This window comes from Apium graveolens, chromosome 6 (assembly GCF_009905375.1).
Source record: "Apium graveolens cultivar Ventura chromosome 6, ASM990537v1, whole genome shotgun sequence".
Classification (NCBI taxonomy): Eukaryota; Viridiplantae; Streptophyta; class Magnoliopsida; order Apiales; family Apiaceae; genus Apium; species Apium graveolens.
The window spans coordinates 32028613-32044808 of record NC_133652.1 but is presented as its reverse complement, the minus strand read 5'-3'; the positions used below and the strand labels follow the sequence as shown (position 1 = coordinate 32044808).

Genomic DNA, 16196 nt, shown 5'->3' with positions numbered 1-16196 from the left:
ATATAAATTAGGGTTTTAACTATGTAAATATGGTCAGAGAGATAGAGAGATGAGAGAGAACGAGAAAGAGAGAGAGAGAGAGAGATGAGAGAGAACGAGAAAGAGAGAGATGGGAGAGAGAGAGATACACACAGTAACATCGTTTTAAAAAATAACCGATGTCTAAAAGTACTTTAACATCGGTCGTCTGAGCAATCGATGTCTGTGGACCGATGTCTATTGACAGAATTCTAGTAGTGTGATATTCTTGAATCTTGAGCTTGTATGTATTCTGAATTTTGAAATAGTTTGTCGGGATCTCATTTGTTCTGTAGAGATGTCACATATCGCTAAGTATAATGACTTATCGATATCTTGAGTTCTCTACATGTGTCTTTGACTTGTCGAGGTATCCAGTTCTCTACATGTAGAATAACTTGTCGACATCTCCAGTCTACATACCCTTTTAACTTATCGACATCTCTAGTTCTCTACATGAAAATTTGACTTATCGATATCTCTAAAACTCTATATGAAGAAATGACTTGTCAATATCTCCAGTTCTAGACATAGACTTGTCGATCTCTAAGATCTCTACATGCATGTTCACTTGCCGATATCTCTTGGGACTTCTCTACAAATTATTTTGGACTTGTCGACAGACTTCTCGAAATCCCTTGATCTGTGACTTGTCAATATCTGACTTAAAACATTTTTCCTATAACAATATTATTCAAATCTTCTCTCTGAGGCATAATCAGAAATTGATCTTCTTCCAGAGTTTATTCCATAGTTTGAAGGTTGTTCATAGAAAACTCCTTCAATCTAATCTACTTAACATTTTTACAGACTCAAGGAATATAATTACAAAATATAAATATAGATTATCATACAACTTATCCTTAGGTTTGTTAATATGACTTAATCTTGTTATGTACAGACATGTTTTGCACAGACATGTTTTGCACAACATAATTATAAGTTCGAAAACCAGGTTGTTTTTCGGTTAAACCGCCCCTAATTATCCCGTTAAAAGGTTGTATTTTTATTTTCAAGCGAAATTTCTATATTATATTCAATTTACATAATTATATCTTTTGTTCAACCTGCAATCCAATATATTCTTTCTCGCATTTTCTTTCTTGTGAAACAAGTCACAAAGTTGGGTGATGGTCGTGTGACACAATTTGGAGAAAAATGACTACAAATGATGTTCAAAAACGTAAATTCAACATAAATCATTTGGTAACATAATTTTATTTTACGTTTTTTCTCTATTTTAAAATAAATAAATAAATAAAATAAAAAATGCCCGCTTGGTTAACATTCTAAAAAGAAGTGTTCTTGGTCCAAGGCTACATTAACTAAACACTTGCATCATTTCGAGTCATCTATCTATCTATACTGTAATAACCAGAATGAGGTATAATTTGGTATGCCTTTTTTGGTTGGTTTGGTTATCCCCTGTTATGACCGTCAGATCTTTTTAATCAAGTGATCAAGACCGTTAGATTAAAATACTAAAAAAATATACACTACTCAAACTCCCAGGTTCGAACCCCGCCAACAACAAATATTTATATTATTATCTATACAATACTAAAACTCTCAGGTTCGAATCCCACCAATAGCAAATATTTATATTATCATTACTGTTAGATTAGAATATTAAAAAAATATACACTACTCAAACTCCCATATTCGAACCACGCCAACAGCAAATATTTATATTATTATCTATACAATACTAAAACTCTCAGTTTAGAATCTCATCAACAACAAATATTTATATTATTATTTATACACTACATAAAATTCAGATTTGAATCCCGCCAACAACAAATATTTATATTATTATTTATAAATATAGTAATAAGGTAATGATTAAAAAAGAAATTTATTATAATTTTAAATAATATAAAAATATTAACGAAGACCCGTGCATCGCATAGGTTGTAAAGCTAGTATTTTTAAATTGAGTTATTTTAAACATTTTTAACCCGGAGCCAAAAATATTGTCAAAGTGTCGTGATGTTGCATGTCACTTGGCATCGGGGCTTATAAAAATCAAGTATTCAACAATTCAGGCAAAAATATGTTCTTAAAATAAGGAAATACACTAGTATTTCTTTTCTTGTCTTTATCTACATTTTGTCTGTTTATCAATATCACTCCTAGTTGTTCTGATTGTAGGGTCATTGGAATATTATTATCATTATTGTTGTCTTGTCTGGTAGCCAGACCATTTATACCCTTTATGGGCTCTCTTGTAACAGCAGAACATTTGAATCTCATCCAAGACTAGATCTGGAAATTGGGTTCTCAGTTTTTCACCATAAAAGAATCCTCTGCACTGCTAGTTTTAAAGCTTTTGTGATGCTTGTTATCATGGTATCAGAGCCACAGTGCTAAGAGTTTTCGTTTGTTTTTTGTTCACACCCAATCAAATCTTTACTCGATTTCAGAGCTTTTTCTTTTACAGTCTTATCATGACTGGTAGAGTCTCATATCAAGATATGATGACACCTTTATTCCTTCATCCTTCAGACAATGCCAATTCTATCCAGGTCGACAAGTTGCAAGGTTCATCTGATTACCGAGCTTGGCGGCGTTCAATGGAGATCAATCTTTCATCAAAACGCAAACTTGGCTTCGTCACAGGTACAGTTCCTATTCCAACTGATGATATCTCAAAAGCCGAGATGTGGGAGACCTGTAATAACATGGTTATTGCATGGCTTACAAGTAATGTTAGTCCTACTATTAAGAGATCTATTATGTATATGACAAGTGCCAAAGACATCTGGGCAAATCTTGAAACTCGTTTTTCTTTAACTAATGGTAGTAGGAAATACAAACTCTGTCGAGATCTTTATGAACTCAAACAGACTACTATGTCTGTTACTGAATATTATACCTCAATGAAAACAATATGGGAAGAACTAGATACTCTAAATCTTTTACCTGTGGTTACAGCCCCAACTGCAGAGGTTACTAAGTTACTTGAGGCTATTGAGTTGCAAAAAGAGGAGCTTCGTCTCTTTCAATTCTTGAATGGTCTTGATGATCAATATAACTCTCAGCGTAGTCAGTTGTTATTGCAATCTCCATTGCCCAATGTGGAACTGGCTTGTTCTGCTCTTGAACAAGAGGAGGCTCAAAGGTGTTTGCTAGGTCTAAACAAAGGAAGCAATGAAATAATGGCCATGTACAGTCGTTCAATTCCAGAAAAAACCCTTTTGTGCACTACCTGTGGTGGAAAAGGTCATGTTACTGAAAGATGTTGGCAAAATATTGGGTATCCCAGATGGCATCCCAAGCATCCTCAATACGCTGTGCAACCTCATAAACGTGGCACTAAGTGGAACACCAATACTACAAAATCTGCCCCTGGTCCTAAATTTGCAGCTGCTGTTCAAACTGAAGACACCAGCTCTACTCATGGTTTTACTCAACACCAACTAGCCCAGCTAGCCAAACTTCTACCTCAACTAACTGTGAGTCCTCCAACAACTTCAGAAACTGATGATGAAATCGATTACCATTTCTCTGGAATGCTGACCTGCAATACAGAGAAAGGGGATGTCAATGAATGGATAATCGATTCTGGCGCAACGGATCATATGACTGGAAATGTTTGGGCTCTAAAAAATGCTTCTCAATTACTTGGAAATCAAAGCATCAATTTGCCTAATGGAGCAGGGATTAAAATTTCTCATAAAGGTCAGGTCTTCTTGACTTCAAACTTGGTGTTGCATAATGTTTTATGTGTGCCTTCTTTCAAACACAATTTGATTTCTGTGCAAAAACTCCTTAAAGAAAATAACTGTGACATTCAGTTCTTTGATACACATTGCATAATTGATGATAAGTTTAGTAAGAAGGTACACACTGTTGGTCATGCTCGAAATGGTTTATACTATGTTGATACCTCTTTGCCTGTGAATCCCATGTGCCTAACTGTTGAAACTGTAAAGCCAACCTACACTGATAAAGACATAGCATTGTGGCACCATAGACTAGGTCATGCCTCCCTTTCTAGTCTGAAACACATCCCAAAATTGAGAGACTGTCACAGTACTAACCAGATATGTGTTTCTTGTCCCATGGCAAAACACACCAAACAACCATTTCCTCTGAGTGAGTCACATGCTGCATCAATCTTTGAGCTTCTTCACATGGATATTTGGGGTCCATATAAAACCCCTTACAGATCAAAATATCGATATTTTTTGACTTTAGTAGATGATTACTCGCGTCATACTTGGGTTTATTTGCTAGAGTCAAAATCTGAGGCCCTCTCACAACTTAAAGCTTTCTTGAATTATGTATCCAACAAATTCAGCAAGACTATTCGTACTATTCGATCTGACAATGCTCTCGAGTTCACTTCTTTAGCGTGTCAACAGTTCTTTTCTGAGAATGGGATTGTGCAGCAAACCTCTTGCCCATATAGGCCTCAACAAAACGCTCGTGTAGAGCGAAAGCATCGACACATTTTGGAGCTTGCACGCGCTTTAAGATTTCATTCTGGAATGCCTTTGGAAATGTGGGGTGCTTGTGTTATGACCTCTGTACATCTGATCAACAAGCTGCCTACTGCAGTTCTTGGAAATAAATCACCATATGCGATGTTACACAAAAAGGAGCCTGAGTATGACATCCTCAGGGTATTTGGATGTCTGGCCTTCGCATGTAATCCAGTGCACTCTAGTGACAAGTTTCAACACAGAGGGGTCCCCTGTGCCTTTGTGGGCTATCCACCCAACCAAAAAGGTTATCGACTTCTGAATTTGCAGACTAAACAGGAATTCTCATCTCGTGATGTGTTGTTTCATGAGTCTATCTTTCCTTATCATCCAAACTCAACCTCAAACTTCATGACACCTGTTCCCCCATCTATGCCTATACTCACAACAGTTGATCCTAATGACATCTATGATCTGTCTCTTGACACTGACAACTCGAACTCCCCAACACCTCAGTCACAATCACAAAGGTCTGTTTCCTCTTCTTCTGACATTAATGAGTCGAATGATAATGACACGTCCATCTCTTCTGTTTCTCCTATAACTGTCCCTCTTCGACGCTCCACTAGAACACATGTTGAACCCGTGTGGATGCAAGATTTTGTTACTTCAAAACAAACACACGCTGCTTCGAATCTGGCTCTAACCACAGTTGATAAACCATTCTATTGTTTCCTATCAACAGTAATAAAGCACCATGATCCCTGTCATTTCAAAGAGGCTGTAGTTCATGAGCATTGGGTTAAAGCTATGAATCAAGAGTTGACCGCTCTTGAGCTAAATGAGACTTGGGAAATAGTTCCCCTTCCACCCGGAAAGCATGCTATTGGGTCCAAGTGGATCTTCAAAACAAAGTTCTTACCTGATGGTTCAGTGGACAAACACAAGGCCAGGTTGGTTGTGTTGGGATGTCATCAAAGACCAGGTGAAGATTATTTTGAAACTTTCGCACCTGTGGCTAAGCTCACCACAGTGCGAACTTTGTTGGCTGTGGCTGCAATGCAACAGTGGTTCACACACCAGATGGACGTCTCTAATGCATTCCTTCACGGTGATTTGTCTGAACTTGTATACATCAAACTGCCTAAAGGATACAGCCATTTGGGAAGCAGAATAACACTCAACATGAATGTTGATATTCCTTCAAATAATCTTGTGTGTCGTTTGAGAAAGTCTTTATACGGGTTGCGTCAAGCACCCAGAACTTGGTTTTTAAGCTGTCTACTACGCTTCTACAAATGGAGTTCAAGCAATCCAAAACGGACTATAGTTTGTTTAGCAAACACTCTTTAGAGTCTATTACACTAATTTTGGTGTATGTCGATGATTTGCTTCTTGCTGGAAATTGTATGACAGCCATAAATGAGTTGAAGCAAATGTTGTCTAATACATTTCAAATGAAGGACTTGGGTGAGCTGAGATATTTTCTTGGCCTGGAAATCAGCAATACCAATGAAGGAATATTTGTTAGTCAAAGGAAATACACTACAGATATTCTCAAAGAACACAATCTTCTCCATGCTAAACCACTGCAGCTACCTTTGGATTCTCACCAGAAACTAACTCCTGAACTGGGAGATCCTCTGCCAAACCCAGCTATCTATCAACGCTTGCTAGGACAACTGATTTATCTGACAGTAACACGTCCATACATCTCTTTCAGCGTACAGTTGTTGTCTCAGTACATGAACAAACCCACTACAGCTCACTTGCAGGCAGCTTATAGACTGCTCAGGTATCTCACTGGTTCAATCCCTCAGGGCATTTTACTTGCCTCACAGTCTGCTGCACGACTAACAGCCTACTGTGACAGCGACTGGGCTTCGTGTCCTACGACACGTCATTCTACGACAGGATACTGCATTTTCTTTGGGGACTCTCCAGTGTCGTGGAAATCTAAAAAACAGCCGGTGGTAGCCCGATCTTCAGCCGAAGCCGAATACAGAGCCATGGCTCTCACCACATGTGAAGTCACATGGTTGTTTGCTTTACTTAAGGATTTGGGGATACAGAAACTGCCTCCAACCGTCTTAAATTGTGATAACAAAGCTGCATTAGCAATTGCAGCAAACCCAGTGTTGCACGAGAGGACAAAACATGTTGAGCTTGATTGCCATTATGTTCGTGATCAGATTAAAGATGGCAAAATTGTCACGGCTCATGTTTCTTCTCAGAATCAAGTTGCTGATATTCTCACCAAAAGGCTACCCGTGAACTTGCACTCAATTCATACCAACAAGCTGACAACATCGTGTGATCACTCTCCTGTCGCTTGAGGGGGAGTAATAAGGAAATACACTAGTATTTCTTTTGTTGTCTTTATCTACATTTTGTCTGTTTATCAATATCACTCCTAGTTGTTAGGATTGTAGGGTCATTGGAATATTATTATCGTTATTGTTGTCTTGTCTGGTAGCCAGACCATTTATACCCTTTATGGGCTCTCCTGTAACAGCAGAACATTTGAATCTCATCCAAGACTAGTTCTGGAAATTGGGTTCTCAGTTTTTCACCATAAAAGAATCCTCTGCACTGCTAGTTTTAAAGCTTTTGTGATGCTTGTTATCATTAAACATTTTAATTCCCTTTAACAACGGCTTATAAAATTCAAGTATTCAACAATCCACGTGTAAGTATGTTCCAAAACATTCATTCCCCTTTAACAACAGTACAAGATTTTCAGAGTGGTGTTGCATTGTTGAGCCAATATCTTTTATACTTCTCTTATGCATTCATTTGGTTTATTGTCTACTTCTAGTTAAATCCAACAGGATCGGTGATATCAAGAACTGAGGGAAAGGATCAGATCCATTACGATTTTCCACGTACAAATTGTAGTCTAGATTAGATTATGCGTATGTTACATAGGAGAACAAGTAATCAAATAATCCAATGTACTGAACATTGATATCAGCTTTGACCCTGAAATTATCGCTAAGTCATTTGTTTTTAGCTGCTATTACAAGTTTGTTAGCAACCATTCAGATCAACATAAGCTAAAAACCAAATGCAAGTACTTCACACACGCTTATATATACACTCACATCACATGGCAGTAGATGCGAACTAGTTGTCTGTATTTGAAATAGTAAGGAGATATTGAGGCTGCAGATTGGATATAAGCTCTGTTAAATCTGAGTTAAATCCCTTCAGGCACATGATTCGTACGATGGAAGGTGAGATTTCGATGGCTAGTTATGCAAAAAGACGAAGATCTTCTCTTAATCCAGAGCAGCAACCACATGCAACTTCACTTGTTGATCAGCCTGATACTGCTACCCCAGCTTCTACTACTGTCAACAGATGTTCAAGATTTCGCAGTGTCAGCAGGTTTGATTTATCATTTCTGTGTGTTCCTGGGTGGGATGGCGACGGGTTGGATCGGGTTTCGTAAGATCCAAATCCGATCCGTTATGTTTCGGTTCGGTTCGGCTTCGGGTCCGGATATTGAAAATAAAGATTCAGATCCGATCTTTCGGGTTTCGGGTCGGTTTCGGATAATTCCCATATTTTAAAAGTGATTAACTAAAAAATAAATAAATTTATATTATTGTATAAAGCTGGAAAAAAGTGTGCCTTCAGTCCTTTAGTTATTCTGTTATATTCCTATGCCTCTAGGCTAGAAATAACTCTATAAATTTGAGATTGCAGAAGATCAACTGGCGTTTAATTGGGGACTGCTCTGACCCAAGGACTTCTTGTTTGTATTTACAAACATTAGTCGTCGATAAAACACAATAGCAAACACAAAAATAGACAAAAATGATCGTTGTAACTTGTAATGTCAAATTCTATCCACGCGTGAAAAAACACATTCACTAACATGAATGCAATACAAATATTAACTCCGTCCCTCATTCAACAATCAACACTACTGAACACAATTTACCTTTTATGCAAAGGTCCTCTATTGCCTATATCTCTTTGTACAATCTACACAACACCATCTTACATGTGCACTTTTGTTACAGGCACCATCAAAGTGGTAGATATGAAGCAAGATTCGGAAACAAATACATTTACCTTGGTACTCGCGGTAAGTCTATATTTAGTGCATTGTGGTTTCTAGGGGTGAACAAAAACTGACCAAACCGCAAAATCGACCCAACCCTCTCCTTATTTCGGTCGACGGAGCAGAATTATTCAAAACCAGAATTTCAATTTGTTTAATTTTTTGTCAACCCGAATATAATGCGTTGGGTCAAAATTCAAAAAATTTAAACCCTTACTAACCCAACCCAACCCGATTTTTTAATTATAGTATTATTATTTAAAATTTTAATTTATGTATTAGTTGTAATAAATAATATATTCAAAATAAAATAATTATTTTAACCCAAATTATGGGGTATACTTTAACTTTTGATTAAATTTTTTTATAATTTTGACTCCTAAAAATATTTAAATAATTTTATTCAAGTTTTAACCCAAACCAACCCTAACCAACCCGAACCAATGTATAACGGGTAGGGTTGGGTTGAAAATAATTTTTCTGGTTAACGGGTTCATTTTTTAAAAACCGAACTAATTGGGTTGGTTCAATTTATTACTTTTAAACCGCCCAACCTACCCACGTTCACCCTAGCGGTTTCTATTTGGAGTTATTAGTTTGAAGCTGCATAAGCAGCACATAATAAAGAGCGAATGAGACCTATCAATATTTTGTCACTAAACTTGTAAACTTCTGTAGGTACCCGGGAGGAATCTCATGATCATGCTTATGACATTGCAGCAATAGAACATGGACGAATCAATGCTGTAACAAAGTTCGACCTCAACACATATATAAGGTGGCTAAGTTCAGGTGCCCATTCAGTTTGTTTTCATCAAGAAAGCGTCAAAAGAAAGATGGAGAGTAACCCTTCTAACAAGTCATCATCAACAGCACTTGGCATACTCCTCCAGTCTTCCATGTTTAAGGAGCTGGTGGAGAAGAACATGAATGATGAAACCAAAGAAAATGAGAGAAAAAAGTTTAAACTACAATCTGACGATGACAAAATAAAATTCGTGGAATAGAACCATGGAGGAATCGAAATGATGAGGTATGAGATTCCTCCCTGTGTAAATAATTCTGTGAATCTGGCTGGATGAGGCTATCAGGACAAGGAAGATACGGAGTAGCCAAGGAGCATGGATCATATGTTATTTAACGTCTACAGGAGTACAAATTTAGGAACTCTGATAACAGACCAACTTCCCCAAAACCTCAATCATGTGTCAGTCATTTAGTTTCTCGTTGATTCTTGTATCTGTCCTTACCTTGTTAATAGTTAGCATCGTAATTCATTTTATAATTCTACCATCATATTATTTATTCAACATATAGGTAAAAAGTAATGAGATTCCCAAACATTTGTTACAACCACTGACACAATGTATCAAGAAAAATGGATGCAATTATATACATCTTGGCAATATCAACAGATGAAAACAATGAGCTAGTTTTCAAGATGAGCAAGAAATGAAGATCGAAAAGCATTTATCTAACAACTGAAAAATCCTCTGTAAAAACAACTCTAATACTTGAACGGTATTACTCGCTAATAATCTAAAAAGTCACTCTGAAAAACAATTCTAATACTTGAACGGAATCACACGCAGGTGTGGTGCAAGCATGTGATATGTAGTGGGACATTAATATAGTGACATTGACTATACAAAAGTGAAATGTGGCAAAGTATGTGTATGTGGGGGTGAGGGAGTGTCAGTCAGTGTGTGCATACTGCAAATTAGGAGAAGAGAAAGAACCTTACAAAACAGTAATTGAAGAAATAGTCGATTCATAAAGGAATAGTTAAAGAAAGTACTAGTAGCATAAAAGAAAGAAGTCAATTCCCGAACCACCATCCTTGGAAATTGGTAAAAGGCCAACTGGCCTGGCAAGGATTTATCTGGTGCGTTCTTGACTTCAATTAACACCAATCTGGACCTGGTTACATCCCCCTACTATTCATTACCCCCATCCCACATGCATTCACTAGACTCTGTACTGATGATGATTATCAATCTTACAATGCATTTAAGCCCATGCATACACCAGTTACAGTTGCACCTACCTGTATACCAACTTTTATTTAACCAGAGTCACTTCTAAGTTTCTTCACATCTTTGTCCTTTAAACTTAATCTTAATTCCCATCATTTAACAACCCAAAAAAAAAACGAAAGAGTAAACAAGAGAAGAAAAATCGAAACCCCCCATACTGTGCTTAATTGGAAGATTTCGATATCTTGATTTACTGGCTTTCCTTAGAGGTGCTACCACTACCACTGTCTTTCTTTTGCGCCTCGGATGGTGATTCTTCAGATGATATTCTACCAGATATGAGGCCGCTGCTGTCATGGCATCCGCTCGTGCTGGCACCACCGAGTGCAGTGTTGATTTGGTGAATGGTGGTGCAGATGTGGTTGTTGATAGCAGTGACACTTGACAGGTTGAGCTTTGCATTTGGGACGGTGCTGGCAAGGACTTGGAGGCCAATAGTGAGGAGACAGCCAGAGTCTTGTGTATCATTGTTGTTGTTTTGGTTCATGGGGACAATCACAAAACCAAGGGGAAGAATAGGAATGCAGGATGGATCTTCACCATTCATAGCTAGTTGAACGGCGTCTACATCGAGGGTGGTGTAGGCAACTAGACTCCCGGACTCGTCAGTACAGCTCTCCTGCAGCATGAACTCCACGGTCTGTGATGAGTTGCTTGCAACCTGCGTGTGTAAAATAGTAGATAAACATGATTAAATTTAAACATGCATATTTTCTACAAAATAAGAATGTAATACATTGAATGTGTAGTAGTACTTTATACTATTGCTCATTCAAGCCTAAAAAAATATGTTTAAAGAGAGCTGAACTGATAAAAAAATTAAGCACAGTGATTCCTCAGGCCGATTCAACCAGCTAATAACAAAGAAAGTGCAATAATAAAAGTGTAACAACATTTACTTACATTTATGCGAAGGAGAGAAATGCAATTCCCGGGATGGGAACCATTTGCAATGTGAGCCACCTCATTCAAGGAATACCCATTGGAGAGAACTTCCATCTGAGATGTACATGAAACAATAAAAATATTTCTTTTCATGTGTGTGTGTGTGCAGTGTCCTGTGGTTAGCAATCAAGGAAAAATATGAATTCACTCATATAGATTGGCAAATTAATAGAACCTGAGCTCTTCTGCGTTCATCCCTTAGGAGATCAAAGACTTGGTAATGAGAATATGGCAGCCAAGTAGTAGATACTGCACTGAGAATTAAACCGTTGGGATGTCCAGGCTCCGTTGCTTTTGTTGTAGTTATTCTGATAGTATCCTCCGGACAGTCTGAAAGAGCTGTCCATGATTGCCCACTTGAACTGCTTAGGCTGACACAGAATGTTCTTATCATTCTTTGAGCCAAATTCATCAAGTTTGTTCTTGCTTCCGGAGATGATATCACTAAATTCAGTTAAAAACAAATGAAAATAACAGAAATTCATCAGTGTGAGATTTTCTCAAGTGTCAGTGAAGATGTGAACGTGTGAGTATTTATATTTGTGTAATTCACGATCACCTAAATGAGGAAAAAAAGGCAAACTAATAATACAAACCTCCAAGGTCAGATATATTCCGGGCCATGAGGCTAGCAAGCCTCTCACATTGTCTTTGTAAGACAGCTAACCAGCGTTGTGCTCCAAAGGCCAAGCCAGAATTCACAAACTGATTGAAGATCTGATGCACCGGTTTATCCTCGACCTCCACATGCTCTACCCATGTCACCTATACAAATTTATTTAATCTAGGCTGATTAGTGCAAGTAATAGTGTTTATAGCCTTAAACATTACTGCAGTTATAACATAAAGCAACGATATGAAGAAATAAAGAGTGAGAATGTTATAATGGTCACCCTTGAGTATCCATTGGGCATATCTTGAATGATGCATCCAGAAGGCTTTCTCTTGTACATGGGGAATGTGGGTGGATAGTTATAATCTTGGAGGCTATCGAGGGGAAAATCAACTATAACCCAAGTTCCCTCCTCCACATTTTGGTGGCAGTAGCGCAGGAAATGAGCTTCTCTTGTGGGCACCAGAGGTGATGGTACTTGCATTTCTGCGTACATCTGATTCCCATAATGATCAACATTAATTAATTGCAATAATCGAGTAAAAAATAATTGTATGGTCAAAGTAAAAACTATACGTGTGATTCACTTTGATACTCACGAGTATCTTTATCCAAACATAATTCAGATTTACTTACTAGATGAAGAGAGCCATTAGCATTTCCAGAAGCACCGGATGCAACTACTTGCAGAGTTCTTGCTCTTGATATAATGGAAGGAAACATTTCCACCCACTTGTCCTATTGAAAAACAAGGCAATAAATTTAAGCAAATAATTCGTGTAAATTAATAAGCAAGTTTTATTTAAAAGAGTAAATGGATACGAGTTGGTAAGTTAAATGCATAGTTGTACAGTAATATAACTTACAGCATCAAGAAATGCATCAACTAAAGTGATACTATTGATGATAACAACTGCAGTGTGACGCGAGGCCTCAGTCCTCAACTGCTCGCTTGGAAGCTGTCCGAGACTCATTGGCCACGGAAACATCTTGTTGTACTCTTCAACATTGAGCACTTCTTTTCCATCGTTCGTCTGAATCCAAAGAGGTTCGGCACCTTGACACATCTTCACTAATTCGTTGACAGAAGATAAAGCCAGATCCAGTGCTAGAGCTTTCTCTTGATCCATGATCAAAAGCCCACCCGCTCCCGAAAAATGAGAAGAGTTTTCGGGCATGAGAGGGACAGAAAACATGGAGGTGCAGTTTGCAAGTGAATCCTGATCAAATGGCCTTGGATAGAAACTCATGTCTAGTTCCAATGAAGGGGACATAAGAGGAGCTGCCTGTCCAATTGCAGCTTGCATTGAACGCCCACCATATCTTGAAACTATAGCACAAACCTTCTCAAACTGAAATCATCAAGTGCCTCAAATTAGAATAATTAAATTATTTTATCAAGTTATAATTAATTAAACATATGCTTAATATGTATTATATTCAATGTTCGCCTAAATGACAGTAGCGATAATTAGTTTTTTGTTAAGTTCACACATGAAATAAATAATCATAACTCGTTGCTACAGTTTAAATTGGTCACATGAAACTGCTCATATTAGTAATTCATGCAAAACACTCACAACTCACTGCTGGCTTTTGTTTTCTATATATATATATATATATATATATATATATATGTACAACTGTACAATGTATAATATATACATATTTATTTGTCTACATTTGGTTTGTGTGTATGGCTCCAGTAAGAAAAATGTGCACATTTTTATCTGTAATTTTCCTAATATGTAATTTAGTAAAATAATTCTAAACAGAAGTAAATGAGACATATGATATACAGTAGCTTTCTAATATTTCAGATTAAAAATGAGGAATGAAAAGAGATATATCTTCTTTTTTTTGCCAACAAAAGAGATATATCTTAGAATAATGAAACATGCATGTACAAATATCAATAACTAATTAGTGGAAAATACAGAAAAAAAAGGACACAAATATATGTATACCTCCTCTTTGAGGCGAGCATTTTCAATGCGAAGTTGTTGAGCATCAAAACTCATGTCTCCAAGCATAGCTGGACCTCCACAATCTGGGCAAATTATGTTCCTTAATGCAGCCTGAAGTCTATAATTCTCGCTCTTTAAATTATCATTCTCAGTTCGGAGTACAGAATTATCAGCTCGGTCCTGCTGTGCCTATTTCCAGAATCAAATCAAATTAAATAAGAAACGGACCACATTAGTTATAATAATAACTACAAGTATGCATTGCACATGCATTTTTAGTAGTGTTTGGACACAACTGGCATGGACATAGGAACACAAAACCCTAAATGCAAAGACATTAATATTGTGTTCCTCTCGGATGCTATTGTTGCAGGAGGTAGAGGAGTTGACTGTTCCCCCAACTGCTTCAATTTATTACTCCTATTCACACTGTAAATTATTTATGATGATACCCCCTCTTTTTCAACATTTTAGTAGCTTTGTAATAAAATCTACTCTTACATGCTGTGAAATATGTGTAGTACAATCTAGTAAAGTCTTGTAGTAGCTGGCAATAAGATTAATTGATCTCTTGACAAATTAGTGCTAGTGAGTATAGCTAGTTAAGTGGGTCCAGGCTTACCTTCATTTGGGTTCGTCGGTTTTGGAACCAAAACTTCACTTGTCTTGGCTTAAGGCCTAAATCTTGGCTTAGTTTCATCCTTTGTTTGTCATCCGGGTGCGGGCATTCTCTAAACAGCCTGTCAAATTTCATTACTAATTCATTACTTATCACACACTATGCAGTAATTAATCAAATTATCCATCTAAGCTGACACACTAGTGCAAATTAGTTACAGTTGAGAGTTCATACGCTTCCATCTCTTGGATCTGATGAGCGGTGTGTCTGTGGTAGCGCTTCTTCTTCGACGGAGGCTGTTGTGCAGTGTCTTGCTCGTTTCCGGAGAGGCCTCCTTCAATCTGTTCGCTGCCACCGGACCCACTTTCCATCTCTTCCTTCCCCCTCTTTAGTGTTGGCACACTGTCTAATTCTTTCTGCAATTAATTTACAAAATAACATGTTAAAAACATGCAACTACACAAAAAATGTTACAAGCCGCATATATATGCTGTTGACATGATAAAATAAAAACAAGAGATGTATAATTACTTACCGGAAGAAAGGATGGGTAAATATTAGAGAATGGCATGTTGGACATGAAGTTGAAATTAGGGTTCTGAATCTGTGAAGAAAAGAATGAATCTGAAGGATGAATTGGTGCACCATTTCCTGCAGAACCCATGTTCGACATCACTTGACAATCTCCATACATCTTTCCAAGATTCAACTCTGAAAAACACAAGAGACAAACAAAATTAAGATTAAAACAAGACAGATGCAACTTCAAAGACAAAAACACTAGCTAGTAAAACAAAACAACCATCAAAAGAACACGAGGAAAGAAAGGCAGATACAAACATCTGTATATGTGAAGAAAACCACAAAAAAGTCATAAATCAAGGAATAAAGTTGTAAACAAAGAAAAAACTGTTCCACCTTCAAACAAATAAGAAACAAAACATTCATGGGAGACTATTTGAGTTTTGGTGAATCACAAAACCACCATGAAAGTACTTGAAGAACATCAAAATAGAGGTGTACAAACATACAATTACCTGTCGGTCTGTTTGAGAAAACGGAGAAACACAAATATTAATTTTATGCTAGTCTCTTATTTCTAAAAGACCAGTGTGTTCTTGGTTTCTATCTAGACTCTTCACTGTGCCTTGGCATTTACTTTCTCTCTCTCTCTCTCTTTTTACTCTCCACACCAGCTATGTCTGTCTTCTCTCTATATATTTATTTGTGATGGGGCAAGTACGTAAATTAGCTCAACTATTTTTTAAGTTTGGAACAAAGTAAGTAAATGCATAGACTTAACTGCGCTAGAAAAAAGAAACTGTCAAGAGTGATGAGCGTTTTCTTTCATCCAAAAGTCAATCCCTTAATTGTTTCTTTGCAACAAAAGTAAACATATGCCTTCATATATTTACAAATACTTATCCCCCGGACATCTCTGTTTCAGACTTTGAGTTGTAATTTTCTGAGCTCTTATCTCTAATTATCTAGATGTG

General features: G+C 37.2%; 1 protein-coding gene across 1 annotated transcript; it reads right to left on the bottom strand.

The window, feature by feature from the left end:
• Positions 1-10262: 10262 nt before the first annotated feature.
• Positions 10263-15934, bottom strand: LOC141668681 (homeobox-leucine zipper protein HDG5). The gene is made up of 12 exons (XM_074475667.1): positions 15738-15934; positions 15236-15411; positions 14935-15116; positions 14704-14821; positions 14082-14270; positions 12981-13466; positions 12751-12852; positions 12395-12610; positions 12098-12266; positions 11677-11945; positions 11460-11555; positions 10263-11217 (listed from the first exon to the last, which is right to left on the bottom strand). Exons 2-12 carry the CDS (start codon positions 15392-15394, stop codon positions 10747-10749), a joined length of 2457 nt encoding a protein of 818 aa, XP_074331768.1. The 5' UTR covers positions 15395-15411; positions 15738-15934; the 3' UTR covers positions 10263-10746.
• Between the last annotated feature and the right edge of the window lie 262 nt (positions 15935-16196).